Raw genomic sequence first — 21,475 nt, forward strand, 5'->3', positions numbered from 1 at the left:
CACTTAAAAGATACACGAACAAGTGAAATAAAAAAAATTTTAAATACATATTTAAAATTAATTAGAATGCCATTTAATTAAATATTTGAAACAAAAATTTAATTTTAAAAAATTGTATGTTTTAATGGGGCTAAAAATAAACTTACCTTATTGGACAGGGTTTTTAATGAATAAATGAGTGATAAAATTTTATTTTTCTATTTTTTAAAACACTTATGTTGGTAAAAGCAGGCCTTACGCCGGCAGAAGTAGGGCAAATAATGCAACTCTCCGCCTGCGGAGGCCCTTTTCCCAGGGATGCGGATGATCTGTCAAGAGAATTCTTGACAGATCTCAAGTTCCGGGTTTTCACGCATGCGCTTCACATGCCTATGCCCGGAACTTGCGCGGCCCCTACGGGCGCGTGTGCACCTCGTACGCACCCATGGGGGTCGCAAAATACGGCCCATTGTGCCAAACACCTTATTCATTGAACAGGAATTGAATGTACATGTCATTGAGCAAGTAGTCACTGAAATGTGCAGCACCATAGTTTAAAATGTTATTGTTACTCTTCAGCATCAGGATATAAATGAAAACACCCAGGTGCCAAAGTATAAGAGTAAAGCATTTTATAGGATGTCCAGTCTTTCTGCTTATGATCTCATAGGGGAAAAAAGTTGGAAGCTGCCCACCTTGTTTATTGGTGATTGCCTCATATGGCTTTTTACAACTGTCAGCAGTTCAGAGTTTAGCAAGAGCCAGTATACAGGGCAATAAATAATGTTTTCTCCAGTTTTTATTTAAGAAATAACAAGGAGTGCTTATGGTAAGAAGAAGAATATTGTATCATGAGAATGGAAACAGGCAATAATCTGTTAAGCAAGCACCGATCTATAATCATATGAATGCATCTGGGCAAAGTTAAAAAGACAGAGGGTATCCTAATAAGCACTTCTTCCTCTTAGATCCAATTATTTGAGATAAAGTTATTGAGCATTTAGTAATGCATGGGTTAACCAAGAACAACAGCATTGATGTGTTTAAATGGTCAGTTGTGTTTGACAAATTAAAAAAGATAGAGTTTTTTTTAAGAAGTGACCAATTGGATTGTGAAATGGAATGCATTAGGTGTGGTGTATATAGTCTTTCAGAAGGCATTTGATAAGGTGTCTCACAAGAGGCTTGTTAAATGAAATGTAGCAGCACGGCTAACATGTTGGTTGGCAAATAGCAAACAGAGTTGAATTATGATGAATTGATGAAAAAACTTTGGTTAGGCCACAGTGTGTACAGTTTTAAGCCTCTCGTTATAGAAAGGACATTAAAGCCATAGAGTGTGTACAGTGTAGGTTCACTAGGATGATGCCAGTGATGGAAAAGTCTAGTTATGAGAAGAGACTTGAGCTACTAGGGCTACTTCTGCTGGAGCTGAGAAGACTAAGAGGACATTTAATAAAGATATTTAAAATTATGAAGAGGTTTGATTGAGTGACCAGGAGTTGGAGAGTTAGTGATAAGGGGGGTGGTCATCATTTTAAAATGATCAATAAGAGAATGAGGAGAACAGTTGGGAGAATTTTCTTTGCACAGAGGTTTTTGGAGAATGTATTACTTTTCCACAGGGAGTGGTTGAGGCAAAGACCATTGCATCCTTTAAGGGAGAATTGGATAATATTTGAAGCATAGAAAGATACAGGCAATGAAGAAAGCAGGGCAGTGGGCTTTGTTTTGTGTAGCTGTAGCAAAGAGCTGGCACAGACATAATGGGCCAAAAATGTCTCCTCCTGTGTTGTAAACTCCTATGCTTCTATGAAAATAACAGGAGAGCGAGTGTAAGATGCTTATGGATGTTATACATGTATCCACTGATTGCTGCCATGTAACATGCTGAAAATAAATGCGTCTTCCTCTATTTTGCTGTAGAAAAAGGATTAATTTATTTAAAATATATTTTTAAAAGGAAAAGGACTGTGTCTTTGACGAAATGCCTGACTCTTCATTGCATACACTTATGTTACTTAAAGAAATTCAACCCTATTTCCCTATTATTAATGAATGGTGTATTCATTTCCTGAATTGCAGATCCCCAGCCTAAGTCACAGTGTCATGTCTCAGACAAGTTTCCGAGCAGAGTACAAATCCACTGGGGGCCCAGCTGTGTTCCAGAAGCCAGTTAAATTCCAGGTGGACATCACTTACACAGAAGGCAATGAGGCACGGAAGGAGAATGGGATTTATTCAGTCACCTTCACACTGCTGTCAGGTAACAGCAGCAGCAAGGGCAATGGGGGCAGCTGTAACCTTATTAATGGCAGGAAGGGAAGTGGGAGGGACCTCTTGCACACACTCTGATTCTCACTAGAACCTATGCAAAATGTTTCTTTTCTGTGTAATATTGTATTGTGTCTCTCTTTAGGTCATTAGTGATTTATTATATTAATGCAGTCACAGGAGCAGATGGGGATATGCATATTAAATTCAAGCGAGTTCAGAAAGAACACTTGGGTAGCAGACAACAGCATTGAAAGAATTGCAGTTTAAACATTAGAGCTGAATTCCATTGCACACTAAAACATATATTTTCATTCCTCACTTGAAGCAGAATGTTCCAATCATTTCATCCAACAAATCTAATTATAAACAAAATGAATTGTGCGGGGGGGGGTGGGTGGATAATCACCTTAAGTGTACTTGCACAGTGTCACAAGTGAGCCTTTTACAGCTTTTAGGAGTGCTAGACGAGTGCATTCTATCATATATCTTAAATTGCTCACATTATGTTGTTTTATGACAATCTGAATCAAACTGTGCTAGTTTTAAAATGCATGTACATTTTACTTTGTTTAGCATTAGTAGCTGAAAAAGAAATGAGTTAATTCTGCCCAAATTTGGAGAGAAAATGCTGCTTTTTAGTAGATTAAAATAAAAAGCCATTTTACCATGGGATATAATTAGACCAGAGGTTATTGACAGTTAGACATTGAGTAACAATTTGGAACAGTGATTTGTTGAAAAGATGGGGGTTTATAATTGCCCCTGGCAGGTTGATTGTCAACCTTTTTAGGCCATGGAAATTAGTTTCGTGTTCTTTTTTCATAACTGGTTTCAGAAAATGTATAAAAATACAATTCACAGACATTTTTGTTGAAGATTTTCTTTGTAAATCTGCTGTTGCATAGAGATGTTAATGCTGTAAATGTAAATACTATTACTTTGAAATTAGCTAAAGCCAAGCTTGTTCTGTTGTAATCTGTCGAGCTCTAGCTGAGTGTATAAGGAAGGACACAATTTCCAATGAGATGCTGCTTGCCCTTGTTTTTGGAGGCTGTTGGACACCAGGATGAATGACTTGGATGAATCTTAACTCGGGTTATCCCAGGGAGAGTAACAAAATGTCACCAGCCAAAATTTCAATGTACATTCACAAGTAATGAGCGAGCAAAAGCGAATTAACACGCAAATTAATCACAAAATCACCACATGCCATGGAAAAAAAAGCAGAGAGGCAAGAGACATGAGCCCCATAGCCTGTTGAAACAAGCAAAAGACAATTAACCATAAACCTGATACATAACTTCTGCAGATATTGACAGAGTATGACGTGTAGCTTTGATAAAGTTACAATGAGTATCAATTAGGGTGACATGCCACACTTCCAGTAAGGAAAACCTATCTTATATTCACAGTGATTTTTTCCACTATTAGCAAGTGAAGGTAATTATACGCCACATTGTGGTATTTATATAATTAATGACATTCAAATTTCCACTAACTGCCATTTACAGGGTGCTAAAGTTTAGTGAGTAGCAAATGTGTACAGATTTGCAGCAGAGGTTCCTCTCATTACCCCCCTCCTCACGTGACTGTTGACAGCAGTATCATGTAGACCTTCAGAAACTAGGAAATGCTTCCTCAAAACTAAAGCTTGCGAATGGACGATATCTGAACTCAACCTGTAATTGTGCCACTTGTGAAAAGATTGCAGAACAAAATGTAAACCTTGACGCACAGAAGTTAATGAACAGAGACGTAGGGCAGGAAAAGCAGGTCAATGTCAGAACAGTTGTAATCCAACAGCTTTCCTTGGGCTTCGGTGGCAGACTGGATGACTTTCACACCAATATAAGCATCAGTCTATTACAGATGCATTGTGAAATCGGTATCTGTTACCGATTGGATTTGTTTTAAAGGGGCTGAAGGACAAAAATGTTTGCATATAAATTGGGGCCAATTGCAGTGTTGTGGTAAATAGCAGTGATGCAGGTCCTCCGTTAATTTTCGATTGAGGATGTTTTTAAACAGTGTTGCATACGATCTAGAACCGTTCAAAAAAACTCCATATTGTGAAAATGACGTGGCATGTTTTATGCCCCTGTATTGGTCTCTTTGCACGTAGCAACCTCTGGCATGTCGGCCACAAATTGCCAACACTATCCGTTCAATAAAGAATAGTCCCCATTTGATTTGCTTTCTGCATAAATTCAAATCCGCCTGCCTGTGCCAATGAACTCAAAGTCAAGAGCTAGTATGAAATGCTTTTTTTTTTTAAAAGATGCATTTTAAGCACCATTTCCAACAGAAAACTCTTACTTGACTGCATTCAATTTGACAATTGGTTCAAGCTTCACCTGAGACAATAGCTTGCTTTGATTGGTGAAGGGAGGATAATGAATTGTAAAATCAAATTTACTGCACAATAGAGGTGGGCAGAGATAACAACCGCTAGTATCTGACAGCCTTTCATTAAAGAGGCACCAGCTTCACTCTTGGAGAGGAGGAAACAACCATTTCTCTTAGCAGCAACATCACTTGCAAATGATAATTGTTGTGCTAAATGACTCATAATGCAACTTGTGTCACAGCATCTTACTTTTGGGCTAACACAAAGAAAGAATTTACCAAATACTTTCTAGTTACTTCATAAATCCGTACCCCAGAGGTGTAGCACACCAGTGCACTGATAGGCTGTGCCGGTAAGGTGATGAGACACTTGCTGAAGTTTTATAACTCTCTACACACTGGCGTCACTTCGAAACTTAACCATCTATAGCGAGGAAGAGGCCCGGAGTATTTTAACACCCCGGCTTCATTTAAATGCTGCTGACCAACCTCCCACCTGTTCTGTGCGGGAAATGGCAGAATCCGCGCAGCCCAGAGGCTGCCCACCCGGAGCAGGTAAATGTGCGGAATCGGCTGCTATGCTGTCCCACAGGCGTTCCCACGATCGGTGGGGGGCATCCACGAGGACATTTTTTACATTTTTAAACTAACCTTTTCGGGCCTCTCTTTCACCCCCCAACCACTTCCTCGCTGGGTTGGCTTGGCGGGAAACAAATTGGCGCATTCCGCGCGGGCCTCCTAATAAAAATTGCAGTTGGTCGATGTCATCGGGACCCAACATGCATATGTTAAGCAGGGCCCCACCGGCTTTGGGTGGGTATCCCTGCCACCTCCTCAGTGGGGGAGGTTAAAGTAGCAACAGGTCAGTCCCCAGCAGCTCCAGGGCGGGTAAGTGACCAGGGTGATTTTAACTGCAGTTCGGGTTCCACTGGGAACGTAGGGTTAAAATCACCCCCAAAAGATTTGTTGAAACCTATTTGGGGCCATAGGGAGAGCTAACAATCGGAAGCAAGGAGCTTCCCCTGAAGAAAGCAGGGAGGAAATCTTCAAGAACCTTTCCGTAACCACCTACTAGAAGATTCAGGGCAGCATAGGCAGAGGCCAGGAATTGCATCACTCCTCCCACCACCCCACTATCACAGTAAAGGATTCATGTGTGGCATAGGTGGGGGAGGGGGGGATGTGTTTGTGTTATCTCTGTAAAATAAGGAAGAATTTGCTACACTGAAATGCAACGATATTTATCTCAAAGGAATGCCTTTACCGTCGTCGATTGTAATGTGTAGCTATTGTTAGCTCAGGTTCCAAATGTTGTTTTCCTCCCGTTAAGTCGTCATTACCGCCTCCAATTCCATGATTCGCTTTTCAGTCTGGAGGGTGGGCCAGTGTGTGCCACTAACCTCTCCACAGCTGCTGTCTCTGTGGCCAAATGAACTGGCTCTGACACTATCACTTTCTGTGCCCAGACAGAACGATCAGTTACCGTAAAGGGCTGTGGCTGGAGGGCCAGCGAAAGAGCTGCAAAGGCACACCCATTGAATGAAATTGGGTTTTATATAACAGTCGAGATTGAACTCAAGCCCCGCCACAGTACAGCTATTCAGCTGATAGGACCCTGTTTTAGTATCATGTGGGGGAACCGCTCTACAGAGCAACCAAGCCCTAAACTTTTCACACCAATTGGTGCTTTATTTTTAATTGTCTTCAAGATCCTACAGAAATTGTTTCTCATTCATTTTAGAAAAATTATATTCATATTATTTGTTAAAGACTCAGAGCTGTAAGTCACACAGGCCAGAAGATTCAAGGTTTGATTCCCCCTCAATGCTGAGTTAATTGATTTCAACTGGGCAGCATTACAGCCACTCTGATTGGCCTCAGCGTCCCTGGCGTAGGAAGGAGAATGTCACCCATGGGGGCCCAGGTCTCTGTCAGTGTCCTGTGGTCCTCCTAGAAAGTGCAGGTCTGTGGATGTATGGTGAGGACAGGATTGTGTTTGACTGTGATTCCAGCCCCCCGCCACCCCACACTCAAATAACCCGCTGACACACACTGTCTAGACTCACACATGACGAATGGGGAATTGGGCAGGGGGCTGCAGGGGAACCCAGCAGAATTTAAAGTCTTCAGGAGAGGAGGAGTGTACAAATAAGTCCAAAAAAGGAAATGGTATTTGCTTCATTATTTATTTTACTACAAGTGTAAACAAGCTTCTCTGGGGCGATTGAAAAGTCTTACCAACGATTACACCTAATCAGAGACTCTTTTTCATCACTGGGTCATAGAAATCTTAATGAAATAGAGATGAAATTACTGCAGCTAATAATTATAGTAACTGTGTGAGATTCAGAATGTGGTCAGGCAGGCTGAAATAAACACACAAATTTTGCCCTATACATGATACTCTGTGCCTATGTGGATGAGCATGCTGTGCTTATAATGAGAATACAGAGTTCATTCCTTTTACCTTTTAATTCTCTGCTCCAAATAATAGGTCCAAGTCGTCGGTTCAAAAGAGTGGTGGAAACAATTCAGGTCCAGTTGTTAAGCACACATGACCAGCCTTCCGTGCAACAGTTGTCTGGTAAATATTAAGTTTTCTCTCAAAATGAATAATGTGCTAAATAGATGCCATCTTGTATGCTTACAATAACACTCCCAGACTGATTTAATCTTTGCGTCATGACATGCCTTATGTCAAGCCATTCCGCGTAATCTAGAAATCTCCCGGTTTTAACGTTCAGTTAACCATCCTGTTAAATCTGTTTGTAATCTCCTTGTAATATAGATGAAATGAAAAGTTTGGCTTTCATAAGTATTTTTCTGCAATTTTCAGAATTTTTCACGATTAGAATCTTTTCTATCGTATCAGTTGATTCCCCATAACTGAATTTGATTGTATTGTTGTCACACTTTGGTCAGTTCACTCAAAACCCTATTTAGAAACTGTGAGCTGCAAAGTTGCACCTAGTGAAAGGAAAAAAGTCTTTCCATGAAGTTGGGTCTCAAGTATAGACACACATGTTTTGTCAACTTCAAAGAAATCAAAAGCAAAATGAAAGGATTTGCTCCTGGATTTTCAACTAATACATATTTATTAAAGCATGAGGTAAATTATCCTAAAGTTTGGAAGATTGTAGACTGGAGTGAATTTCCACAGCACTATTTGTAAAAAATTCTATGAGGAAAGTGAACAGTAGATACTGACCACTGAATGGGAGAATGAGGAGGAATGTCAGTATTTTCACAAACTCATGATCTTCTGGCCCATTTAAACTGCATACGGCAAAGCTTTTATGTGGTCACCTCCAACATTGAACAAAACAGGTTAACAGAAATACATGGTTGTGCTGACGTGCTGAAAATAATGTATCCTATATCCAAATGCACTGGTGTTTTGAAATGCTCATGGTGGGGTTTCAAAGTGGCCACTTACAGGGACCATTTTAGACAACTGGCACCATTTGTAAACATCGTACATGCAATGATTTAGAACACACTCCGTATTTTAGGAGAATAAATTTCAAATGCAAGTCCTGCAGGTGAAACGGGGTGTGGATAAGTTTGTAATACAGCAAACGTCCAGTAGAAATCATTGCTGTTTTATGGTGTATATTGTTTCTGACTGCTCTGCAAGGCTAACATTGTGCCCAACACTCTCCAAACAGCAATACTGAAAGCTCCTGTTAATCCAGGAACAAATCCTACCTCCCTCTGCTGGAAGTCTGGCACTTGCACCTGTAGCCAGGATCACACCAGCAGCTTAGTCCAAGTACCTGACGCTTTACTTAAACCTTGATAGTTCAAAGCAGCTATTCACTTCAAGTGATTCGAAAAAAAGCTCTTGCTGTAATTGCAGATTTTTTAGGCCTCTTTCTGTTTTTTGTTCTGTGGAAACCTGTATCAATTTATTTCCTACATAAAATGTTTTACAAATTTTGCTTTAAAAAAAAAATAATTTTTAAAAACTTTTTTTTTAATTACTGACAATGTCAAATTACTTTTTAACATCTACTTTTGTAAAATGTATTTGAGATTTACAAAATCTTTGTATCTAATTTTGTTTGGGGACCTCAAAAAATTGTTACAGATAGTGTTGAATATTGCTTCTTAATGGAAACTACAGTCAAAACCTTAGCTCATTTGAACGTATCTGCCTCATGCTACGCAAGCACGGTTTCCCTCTGGAATCCTGGGTAACATTAACGGTGTTTAATCAGAATATTCTAATGCCTCCGCTGCTGTTGAATTCCCTCCTTGTGTAATGGCGACCCTAATAGCCTCATGATATCTGTGTGCGCAATCATTCCATTCCACATCTTTCAGCTTCTCTCAACCCATTTTCACTTCTCCTCCTCTCTGCTTATTCTCTCCACTGGATTGTGTAATCTCATCATCCCTGCAACTACCATCCTTGGGAAGAATGAATTATTTCAATCTAAGAAGATCTGCCATTCAACAGATACAGTTCAAATGGGGTCATGTCCGTAAAGAAATATCTTGGGACCATTTTTTTTTTCAACTTACCATTTTAGTACTGACCTAGTATGACTTATTTGTCTACATATTCATGTCTCAGATTATTGGTTTATACAGTAAAGAAACATGTACCTTTCTCCCCCTGTAATCCAGCAACTTCTCACTGTATGCAGCTGCTGACTGGCAGACTTTCAAAATGTGGTAAGAACCCCCAACCCCGCCAAAACACTCTTACCCCGTGGAGAGCACTGTGTTATGTCTTTTTAAGTTTTTAGATTGTTTTCTGTTTCATTTTGAATCCACGCTTCTGACCACACTTTAGTTCCTTCTGCTGCTGGTGCTGCATGTTGCGATATGTTATAATTAGCCCAACCTTATGCAGCAGTCGCTGGGTGACTTTGCCTGCCAGATAGGCTTGTGGTGCATTGAGATTCCTTACTGCTTTTTTTTTTGGCAGTGAATGGCAAGACCGCAGCTTTAATAGTCTTTTGAAGATGAGCCTCGATTACTTGATTATTACTGCCTTTCTTGTTCGGCAGCTGCTCACTGATCTAATATTCAGTAATTGCTGTTGCTTTGCTTATGTTCCAATGCACATAATGCTAAATGGAAGGAAAACACATCTAACACCCTCACTGAATTGTGCATGGTGACACACAGACTAAAATGCATTTTATTTGGACACTTTTTTGCTAAAGTTTATCCCACCAAATCTTCCCTATATATATATATATTTTTTTAATCATTGCTTTTGTAACTGACTTGCAGAACTTTTGCTGTTTTATAGTATATTCATAAATCTGGGCTCCTTTTGCAAATGCTTTTGAAAGTATTGAAATTGTTTAACTTTTTGAGGACTGCAACAGTATTGATGTTCAGTGTAATGAACCATTGGGGATGGCCCCCTCTTGTGCATGCATTGTATTCATTTTTATGTGGTGTCTGTATTGTGAGCTCTCCTACCGGCACAGTTGTGAAATGCACTGCCCAGTCTGGTTCTCAGCCACACAAATCAGGAAGGGCCAGGCTCAGTCGCCGGTGCTGAAATAGCCGTTTATGGCTGGGACAGTAATGCACTGCTAAAATTGCCCTCAATGTCACCAAATTAGGGAAAAACCAACCAAGGTACCCATTCCTAATTTCTGTCCAGTGATGCCAGTTAGACATTACTTGAGCATGGATGACAGTTGAGGACAGGATCAGACTCTGCTTTGACATCCTCCACTGTTGAATTGCCTGTCAACGCTCACTCGTTAGGTTGACATGCAAAGAATAGAATCTTGGGCAAGGTACCAGAGGACTGGCAGCATCCATGGAACAATGTTTCAGCAGGAAGTCAGAGCGTTCAGGAAAGGAGGGGAGAACAGTTGGGTATATGTTCGTTCCTCCAGCCTCTAAAAGCCATTGCAAATATAAAATGGGGAAATACATTTTAAACTCACACAGGCTTTTTTGGTGACATTAGCAATCACGGAAAATTGAACCTGAAGGGGAGAAAATTTGATATCTCAGTTCAATTTAAAAGTATTCTTTTTGAATTGGGTTCCTGCCCAAGAATGGTTAACAAACCCAGCGAAGTGCGAGAGATAGAGGAGCTATTTCAACGACACATCCTGCCCAGTGGTAAGAAGACCAGATAACTCAAGTGGCATAATCATGCTCAAATTACACAGTGACCCTCAAGTGTGGGTTTCCATCACTGCTGTCCATGATTTTACAGTACAGAAACAGGCTATTTGGCCCAACAGGTCTATATCAATGTTTATGCTCCACCCGAGCCTCCGCTCACCTTACGCCATCTCACCCTATCAACATATCTAACATGAACTATAATATTTGTATTACATGTTTGCAATGACATTTTAAAATTAATATTTTAACGACAAATTGTAAAGTAGCTCCCAGCCAAACATGCATGGTTCTACGATATTGAACAGTGTGGGATAACCTTTACGTACAGATATGTGGGAGGATCCCTGTAACATTTGTTAATATTTGTACACAATGATATTGTAGAAAAAATGTTGCGATCCTCAAAAGGTTTTAACAATTTGTCAGAAAGGCTTTATGTCTGAATAAATGTTGTAACACTTCACAAAATTATTATGAGATTAAACCTGATGATAGTTCTGTATAAATTAGCTTCTGCTAGATAATGGTTTTAAAGAAAGACATTTGACCCTTTCAACAGCAGAAGCCTATATTTAGGTTTTAAGTCACATGCTTCTTAAATGACATACACTTCCACTGTCTTCTTTCCCTTGTGTAAGTGGAATTGTATTCACCTGACACTTTTGTCAAAATCTCCTTTAAATTCCCTATACTGTAGTTGTAAAAAAAAAAAATTGTCAAAAATATTATCAGAAATCTGCTGTAGCAAGCGAAAGGAAAATGTACATTTTTGACTTGCAACAATCTTAACTTGGTACTTCAATCAGAGTTTTAGCATTAAAACCTGTATATGGACCCAACAAAAGGTTTCAATCCACTTTCATAACTTAATCAGTCGGGGTCGTAGTCAGGAAGTTACACCAGAAATTACCCCCTTTCCTGCACCTATTTTTCCGATATCTAATTACACCCATATTACCTACCAATCTCATTAGTATACTCCTAAACATTAAAAAAAGGACTTAAACAAGGAGAAATCAATCGGGGCCCGAGGAAAGTGAGAACGCATATCATATATTCCTTCTTTAACTTTGAAAATTAAAGTTTCAAGCCATCTAACTATCATTCATGCACATTAGGCACAGCATGTTTAAGATCCTGCAATCCTGGAAGCTTTTCAATTTTTAATGTGACTAATGCTGATGCCATAAAAGTGCATTCAAATAAATGGAAAATACAGTGTGGATAAATAAATCAAAATTGCTTAAAAAATTGCAATAAAACACCAGCAAAATTACATTGTTTCACACTGCGCCTAAAATTCTGGGCAGAATCTTACACCCATTATGATCCAGTGTAATAGCAGGAAATTCTCATGTACGGCTCTTTAGCCTGAAGACAGAGCCATTATAATAAGCTGAGATCTGTTCAGGGGCAGTGATCAGAAGACGGGCAGAAAAGAGTGAGGAAATTTGGGTGTCGCGTAATTACACTTACACCTGAGTTGTCTTAATCTTTCATGCCGGGTATTTTACGCTCTAATTACACGTGCTTCTGTCTGCAAATACACAGAAGATTCCACCCCTCTGTCTTTACAACTTCTGAGGCAGAATGCTATTGTTTGGATCTACAAAGCCAGCACTGTCCATCATTCCACTGTATTTGCCTCATTCCAATGGGATTTTAAGTTCTCATCCTGGGAGATTTTTGGCACAACATAGCTGTGTAAATATGAATTGATTGTGCTTGAGTTGCACCTTCTTGCTTGTTGTTCAGAGTGGCATTGGCGATGATTGTGGAAGAACTGCCTCCCAAACCACCCAGCCCTTCCAATTCCTACATTACAACAGTGACTACAGTTCAAAAAGTACTTCATTGGCTGTAAAGCGCTTTGAGACATCCGGTGGTATTGAAAGGCGCTATATAAATGCAAGTCTTCCTTTATTCCTTTTAGCAGTTATTAGTGAAGAGCCTGCAGGAAAGAAATGTTTGATTTTTTTTTTAAACAAGTTTTAAATTAAGTACTTGTTTGATAGTTTGAATCTCAGGGAAGAGCAAAGTAAACAGAGAATGTCCTTGTAAAGAGCTTGCTGCTTTTAACCAGATGTTTAGCAAAATAAACCTGGAAATTCTCTATATGGTGAGTTCCCAATTACAACTGAACTGTGTAAGAGCAGGAGAGGTATTAAGCGGATGTAAGACATTTCTGCACCGGGAGGTTGAGTATCTGATGCCCTGTTGTTGTATTAGGATTTGTGCCTTGGATTTGCCACATGGTGTGATTTAGCATGAGAATTCTTGTGTAGAACAGTTAAACTGTGCTGTGATTTGCCTGCTCTGCCTTGACACTGCAGTAGTGCAACACAAGCCAGCAGAATCAGATTGACTATCATGATGTCAAATAGTGTAAGATTGAGTCTCCACCAACAGACCGAAAGATTCACCCATGTAGTAGCTTTGTGCACCTGCAGCCAAGCAAATTAAGCTGCAGGCAGCAGATACAGTAGATACAGTATGTGTATTCAGGCACATACACATGATGTACAAAATGAAGCCCAAAGAGTTTACTTGAAAGGCAAGGACTCAACCAGTCACATCTACCTCTGTAAAATGATACAATTAAAACTAAAGTAAAATATTAAATCCTCATTGAAAGGACCCCCCCCAGTAGCCTAGTGGTAAGTCTATTGTGTGGCGTGGCACTGAGTCATACAGACCAGGAAGATTCTATGTTTTAATCCCAGGTCTGGGCTGAGCTAGTTGATCTCTGCCTGCACTGCAATTGGCATTAGCATTCCTAGATTAAACAACAACAACTTGTATTTGTATATAGCGCCTTTAACGTAGTAAAACGTCCCAAGGCGCTGCACAGGTGTATTTTAAGACAACAAATTTGACACCAATCCACTTAAGGATAAATTAGGGCAGGTGACCAAAAGCTTGGTCGAAGAGGTAGGTTTTAAGGAGCGTCTTAAAGGAGGAAAGAGAGGTAACGAGGTGGAGAGGTTTAGGCAGGAAATTCCAGAGCTTAGGGCCTAGGCAACAGAAGGCATGGCCACCAATGGTTGAGCGATTATAATCAGGGACGCTCAAGAGGGTAGAATTAAAGGAGCGCAGATATCTCGGCGGGGGCTGTGGGGCTGAAGGAGATTACAGAGATAGAGAGGGGCGAGGCCATGGAGGGATTTGAAAACAAGGATGAGAATTTTGAAATCGAGGCATTGCTTAACCAGGAGCCAATGTAGGTCAGCGAGCACAGGGGTGATGGGCGAACGGGACTTGGTGCGGGTTAGGACACGGGCAGCCGAGTCTTGGATGACCTCAAGTTTACGTAGGGTGGAATATGGGAGGCCAGCCAGGAGTGCATTGGGATAGTCAAGTCTAGAGGTAATGAAGGCATGGATGAGGGTTTCAGCAGCAGATGAGCTGAGGCAAGGGCGGAGACGGGCAATGTTACGGGGGTGGAAATAGGCGGTTTTTGCTATGCTGCGGATATGTGGTCGGAAGCTCATTTCAGGGTCAAATATGACACCAAGTTGCGAACAGTGTGGTTCAGCCTCAGACAGATGTTAGGGAGAGGGATGGAGTCAGTGGCTAGGGAACGGAGTTTGTGGCGGGGACCGAAAACAATGGCCTGTTTTTTCCGATGCCTACGGGTGGGTACGCGCTGTGTACACACCCGTAGGGACATCGGAAATGCCGGTTTCAGGCATGCAAAGCACATGCGCTGAAAACCAGCATTTCCGATCTGTCAAGAATGCTCTTGACAGATCAGACGCCTGCCCTGGAGAAGGGCCTCTGCGGGGGAGAGTTCCATTTCTGCAGAACCTCAGCCCGCTGAAAACACTTAGAAATCTTACGCCTGGTAAAAAAAAGCAGGCGTAAGGCCTGCTTTTACCAGCATAAGAGTTGAAAAAAGTTTTTTTAAATTTTTTTTTCACTCATTTATAATTTTAAAATACTTTTATAAAAGGTAAGTTTATTTTTAGCCCTGTAAAAAATGTTAATTTTTTTCAAAAAATTAAATTTTTGTTTAAAATATTTAATTTAATGTAATTTTAACTCATTTTTAAAATACTTTTTTTTTTTAATTTATGTTTTATTGTCTTTTTGGGGTGATTTCCATTCATATATTTGACAGGTCTATCTGTCAAAAGTATGAAGGGAGATTCCCTTCTCCTATTGGCTGGCCTGGCCCATGTGATACCAGGGATGCTTGCGAACTGCCTGCGCCCGTGGGATACGTGGGCCCTGCGCATTTCGACTGTGGAGAGGCCCAGCATCGGAAGTGTACACACCTCGGGAGCCCTCAGGTAAGTTCGTAGATTTTTTTTCCGATAGGAGGCATCAGCACGCAGGAAGCCTCCTCTCGGAAATTACGGGCCAATGGCTTCGGTCTTCCCAATATTTAATTGGAAAACATTTTTGCTCATCCAGAACTGTATGTCGGACAAGCAGTCTGACAATTTAGACACCGTGGAGGGGTCGAGAAAAGAGGTAGTGCGGTAGAGCTGAGTGTCGTCAGCGTACATGTGGAAACTGATGTGGTACTTTCTTTACCACTGCTCAGTGACCTGTTGTGTATTTTTAGGATTTTCTATTTTTATTTTTTTTTCAGCATTTGCAGTTCCTTTTATTTCCACTTTGATACTTAACTGCTCTGAAGCTAGAAGGTTTAAATGCATCCCTTCACAATGTACAAAAGATTTCACAATATTTGATCTATATTCTAGTCAGTTTATAAAAATATTTTATTTTTTCTGCATATTGTATATGGAGGTATTTATCTGAAAATATATTAAAGTTAATATTTTGGGGGAGTGGCCTTTCACTTATGAGACCCGAGTTAAATCCAGCCAATATTTACAGAATGAAAATCTCCTCTGACTGTAATGTGTAATGAGTTTGGGTCATCTCAATCCAATTCCGATGAGAAGGCCCCGCAGCATTAAACTGTCCCTAATTTGCCAAAAAGCCCCAGGCCAGGATGGCCAGAATAATCGTACTGGGTTGAGGCTAAGGCTTGGGCACAATATAAAGGTAGATTAGAAGGAACTTTGCTGTATGGTTACGCTGTAGTACATTTGATGCTCACAATGGGTCCCCATATGGGAAAATGTTCCATTCCCCAGCACTAATATATCCTGCTTTTTTCCAGTTCTGACGAAAGATCATCGACCTGAAACGTTAACTCTGTTTCTCTCTCCATGGATGCTGCCCTGGCCTGCTGAATTTTTCCAGCGTTTTCTGTTGTTATTTTGGATTTCCAGCATCCGCAGTAATTTGCTATTGTAACTAAGATATCTTGCCTTGCTGAGCAGAAAATTCCGAAAAAGAGATGAAAATATTAAAATATCATCAATTAATAGTCTACAAATTCCTTATAATCTTACAATTTTTCGATTAGCAAATTGATTATGATACACCGCTGTAAAATTGGTTCCACTGCCCCGCCCCAAACTTGAGCAGCCTCAGCCGTCATCTTAACATATTGGCCCAGAAATTCGGGTCGGGGGCTTCCCGCGGGTGCAAGCCCCCGACCTACACTTACCTAGCGCACTGGCAGTTGACCTCTTGGCCTGCGTGGAATTCCTCTCCGAGGCCTGTCCCAGAGGCCGGCGCGCTATGCTGGCGTGTCCCAGGGGCGTAGTTAGTGCGATGCGTCCCCTGGGATCACGTGAGCAACAGGCAGCCAATCGGAGCAGGGAATGCTCCATTCATAAGTCTTGACAGATAGACCTGTCAAAACGTATAAATGCTGAGGCTGTAAAACTGTACTTTACCTTCAGATAAATTTTTTAAAAACATCACACTTTGTAAATAAACTATAAATGACATTAAATAACTATTTTAAACAAAAATTTAAATTTTTGAAAAAAATAATTTTATAAAAAAATGGGGCTAAAAATAAACTTACCTTGCTTTAAAGTATTTAAAAGTAAAAAACCTGTGGAAAAAATGTTTTAATTTTAAATAATTGACCACTTACCTTTGAAAATGAAGTCCTTACGGCTGCTTTTTACATTTCTAAAATGTACAGACTTACCCGCACGTTAAAACCTGTAAATAAAAAAAAAAGGAAGTTCAACGCGCACGCGCAGACTCCCGCGCGCACGCGTTCGACCTCTGAACCCCTTGGTTCAGAGGATCGGAAGTGCCGGTTTCCTGCGCATGCGTAGTGCATGCAAGATTCCGGCATTTCCATCGGGTCCACGCGTAAGTACTCCGTCCGTACTCACGCGTTTGGACCCAAATTTCTCGGCCATTATGCATGTGCATAACAATGGGTCTCACAACACAGCCCAGCAGGCTTATGAAGACTGGCACATGATGTGAAATATAAATGTGGAAGAGAAGCACACAGAGATTGCTCTCTCAAGACTAGAACAAAAATAAAGGTAGGATAAAAGTGCCCTGAGATACAGTTGCCGTGCTTATCTTTAGAATGGTTACAGCACAGAAAAGGAGGCCATTCAGCCCGTTGAGCCCGTACCAGCTCTCTGCAAGAGAACTTAAGTCCCACTCCCCCGCCCTTTCTCCGTAGCCCTGCAAATTTTTTTCATTCAGGTATTTATCCAAGCAAGCCACGATTGAATCTGCCTCCACCACCCTTTCAGGCAGTGCATTCCAGATCCTAACCACTCGCTGCGTAAAAAAGTGTTTTTTTATGTCACCTTTGGTTCTTTTGCCAATCACCTTAAATCTGTGTCCTCTGGTTCTCGACCCTTCTGCCAATCAGAACAGTTTCTCTCTATCTACTCTGTCCAGACCCTTCATAATTTTGAACACCTTTTTCAAATCTCCTCTCAACCTTCTCTGCTCTAAGGAGAACAATCCCAGCTTCTCCAGTCTATCCACGTAACTGAAGTCCCTCATCCCTAGAACCATTCTTGTAAATCTTTTCTGCACCCTCTCTAAGGCCCTCACATCCTTCCTAAAGTGTGGTGCCCAGAATTGGACACGATACTCCAGTTGAGGCCGAACCAGTGTTTTATAAAGGTTCATCAAAACTTCCTTGCTTTTGTACTCTATGCCTCTATTTATGAAGCCCAGGATCCCATATGCTTTTTTAACTGCTTTCTCAACCTGCCCTGCCACTTTCAATGATTTGCGCACATATACCCCCAGGTCTCTCTGTTCATGCACCTGCTTTAGAGTTGTACCCTTTAGTTTATAGTTTAGGTTAAGCCATTAAAGATCTAGAAGCATAGAATTCCAGCCTGCCATTGCATCTGCTTCCCCTTGTGCCAGCATCCTGATCCAGTTAGTAAAATGACTCGTAAATTATTTATGCATAGGATTAACTAGTGTTCCATAAATAGAACCTACTGCATGTATAAGATTCAAAGGCAATTTGAATCACAGGGTAAAGAAGTGCTTTGTTCTTAAGTATTTCAGTAAATCTTCATTGTATTACAAGGTTTAAATTTGCTGTACCTTAGTGTCAAATACTGATAAAGACCCAATGAAGAGCATTGTATCTACCGCTGACAGGGGATTATAAAGGGGAGGACTTCTTATTTGGTTCATTATCCATAATTTATGTGTTCAAACATAGCTCCACATTTTATCTATTTTGTGCAGCAGTTAGCATTACCTATTTGCTTACGGTTTACATGGCCTGCACCAATTGTGCAGATTTCATGTAATCGGGAACGTTGAGAAATTATCTCAAAAACTCACTGTAAAATTGACAGAAATGTGCTGCTAAAATCACTGACTTTATCATTGGGTCTTCGTTAAGCGCACATTTGTCTTGGCAACATGTGTACCCAAGTCCGTCAAAAATGCGAGTCTGTGCATGCATCCATGCTTAAATATCACACGGGTTTCTGTCCTGATCCTAGGCAGCAACATTTTCATAAGAGTCTGCCAGGGAGTATAAGGAAGCTCACCTTCATTTTCAGACGTTTCATATACCCCCTCCAACAGGGCCATAAAATAAACAAAATTTTGCACATAAAGGTTAGGGGTGATCTGATTGAAGTTTTCAAGATATTAAGGGGAACAGGTAGGGTAGATAGAGAGAAACTATTTCCACTGGTTGGGGATTTTAGGACTAGGGGGCATAGTCTAAAAATTTGAGCCAGGCCTTTCAGGAGTGAAATTAGGAAACACTTCTACACACAGAGTGGTAGAAGTTTGGAATTCTCTTCCACAAATGGCAATTGATGCTAGATCAATTGTTAATTTTAAATCTGAGATTGATAGATTTTTGCTTACCAAAGGTATTAAGGTATATGAGGCAAAGGCGGGTATATGGAGCTAGGTCACAGATCAGCCATGATCTCATTGAAGGGTGAAACAGGCTCAAGGGGCTAAATGGCCTACTCCTGTTCCAGTGTTCCGAAATTATATCTCTCGTTTCAAAAATCTGCCCTCGGCCTTTGTTCAACAAAGCAACAATAAACATAACCAATTTATGCAAGTTATTCAGTAAAGGTCCGCCTGCACAGAACCCGTGAAATTTTCTTTTTGGACAGAGCAAAGACCATGAAATTTGACCAAAAATCCTGGGAAAAACATACAGCTTTAGTAATACCCGCAAGATATTTATTATAGTTTGTATTTAAATATAAAATGAAGGCGATAATCATTTAGCAGCCAGTCTCTCTGCAAACAGCTAAATGCATCCCCCCCCACCATCCTACACTCTGCATGTATCCATTCACACCTGACTAGTCATTAAAGACACATGTATCATAATAACAATGATAACCTCTGTGCAGCTAGTAGCAGGACTGGAACATGATACATATACTAATACAATAACAAAATACTGTGGATGCTGTAAATCTGAAATAACAACATAAAATGCTGGAAACACTCAGCAGGTCAGGCAGCATCTGTGGAGAGAAAAACAGAGTTAGCGTTTCAGGTTTGTGACCCCTGGTCACAGACCTGAAACGTTAACTCTGTTACTCTCTTCACGGATGCCTCCGCGGATGCTGCCTGACCTGCTGAGTGTTTCCAGCATTTTCTGTTGTTATACATACCCCTCCCCAAGTTTAGCTCCAAATGATGAGCCTCAATTGATATATTGTTAGATGGTATCGGGAGTTGTTCACCACTGGCACTCCATCTCACAGCTCTAAAGGTGAGGTCAGTACCTGGGCATGCCACAGAGAAAGCACTAGAGCAATATTAATTTTCAGTTATTAAAGGAAAATTAGTTTAGTGGTTTATGATTTATGAGAATTCTATTTTTTTCCTACATAATATTGGAATGTATATTGTTGGACTATATATTGAACCTATTTGGCTGTAATTGTGATTGGGACCACTTTCTATACAGAGATGCCTTCAGATTAGAAAATGCTTCAGGTCAGTGGGACAGGGTGTGTGGGTTTGATGATAAGCCAGGGCAGGTTTGGAGGCTTCTTTTACGCTCAGCTTTTGACGAGGTGCTCACTTTCACCTTCAATATTAATGTATTATCCAAGGCAGTAACTGGAAATTGTAATTCTCAGCAAGTTCAGGCCAGTGAAACAGATTTATAGGCTTGTATGGGTTTTCTATGGAGTGGAAAGGGGCTGCCTGAGTAGTTCAGTGAGAGAAACAATGATCAAGTGACTGGAAAATCCAGCAGTGATTGCAGTTTAAAATCCCTCCTGTTCCAGCCTAAGCTGATTTATAATAAAGTCACTGAAGGGGCTGTGTTATAGGCAATGATGGCTGGTATATAGGAAATTCATCTACTTTATGTAAGCTGCAGCATAAACCAAGTTCATCTGGGAGAATGTCTCACATTGACTTTTGCTGATACTATATTTTGGTTTCTAACCAAAGAATTTTAAGGTTCCACCAGTAACTGATTGGCCATATCGTCTGCTTTCAATTTTTACCAGTTGCATACAGTTGGTAAATAAAATGCAGTAATGTCCAATTCTGCCCTCTTGCACATCCCCGATTTTCACTGCTCCACCATTGGTGGCTGTGCCTTCAGCTGCCTAGGCCCTAAGCTCTGGAATTCCCTCCCTAAACCTTTCCGCCTCGCTACCTCTCTCTCCTCCTTTAAGACGCTCCTTGGAACCTACCGCTTTGACCAAGCTTTTGGTCATCTGTCCTAATATTTCCTCATGTGGCTTGGTGTCAAAGTTTGTTTGATAACACTTTGATAACACACCTTGGGATATTTTACTACGTTAAAGGTGCTATATAAATACAAGTCATTGTTCTTTATATTTCATTGCTTTTTTTAAAACTAGTTGTCTCTCTTACTTTGCTAAAAACACTAACCCTTGCTGGGTTCAGATCTTATGGTTATCAGCCACCATCAGGTAGTTCAGGCAAATGATTATTCAGTTCAGTTAAATTTTATTTGCCATATGTAACCAGTACGAGTACAATTACAATGGAATGCTTACTCCCCGTAGGGACGCGTCAGCTATACATACAGCGCCACGTTCAGAGAGTCAATACAATGGCTTCCCGTGGCAGTGGGAGCACGATGTCCCTCAGCAAGCTTAGTCATTGAAGTATGGATTGTCTGGAAATCCATCAAACCTGATCAGAAATTTGAGCAGCGATGCTCAGCGTTGGATCTGTGCCTATTTCTGCACCCGCTCCATTTTCTGCCGTCATATTCAGCAGCCACAGAAAGGGCTCATCCATTTTAGGGTGGTTCCTTGCAAACGAGGCGGAAAGGCTATTATGCACTTCTTCTGTAATTTCCATCTCATCTGTTCCATTTCGTTTTCTCACCTGTTTAAAATGGGCAGCCTGGACAAGTTGAAACAGGACTTAATGAGCCCAGCACCAACTTGGATGGCATCAGTTTAAA

General features: G+C 40.6%; 1 protein-coding gene across 12 annotated transcripts in view; it reads left to right on the plus strand.

Moving 5' to 3' along the window:
* LOC147107033 (serine/threonine-protein kinase BRSK2) overlaps window positions 1-21,475 on the plus strand; it is a 1,115,513-nt gene that overhangs the window by 1,045,203 nt on the left and 48,835 nt on the right. For 9 of the 12 annotated variants that reach the window (XM_086008028.1, XM_086008027.1, XM_086008033.1 and 6 more), the window contains 3 exons: window positions 2,065-2,245; window positions 7,097-7,186; window positions 9,235-9,282. In XM_086008028.1, coding sequence (XP_085864154.1) covers window positions 2,065-2,245; window positions 7,097-7,186; window positions 9,235-9,282 — 319 coding nt within the window. Of the gene's footprint in view, window positions 1-2,064; window positions 2,246-7,096; window positions 7,187-9,234; window positions 9,323-21,475 lie in introns of those variants that run through there. The other 3 variants (XM_086008037.1, XM_086008031.1, XM_086008038.1) reach the window with 3 other exon arrangements.

The sequence above is a fragment of the Somniosus microcephalus genome, chromosome 15, assembly GCF_052327205.1.
Source record: "Somniosus microcephalus isolate GS21.2 chromosome 15, FLI_Smic_1.0, whole genome shotgun sequence".
Classification (NCBI taxonomy): domain Eukaryota; kingdom Metazoa; phylum Chordata; class Chondrichthyes; order Squaliformes; family Somniosidae; genus Somniosus; species Somniosus microcephalus.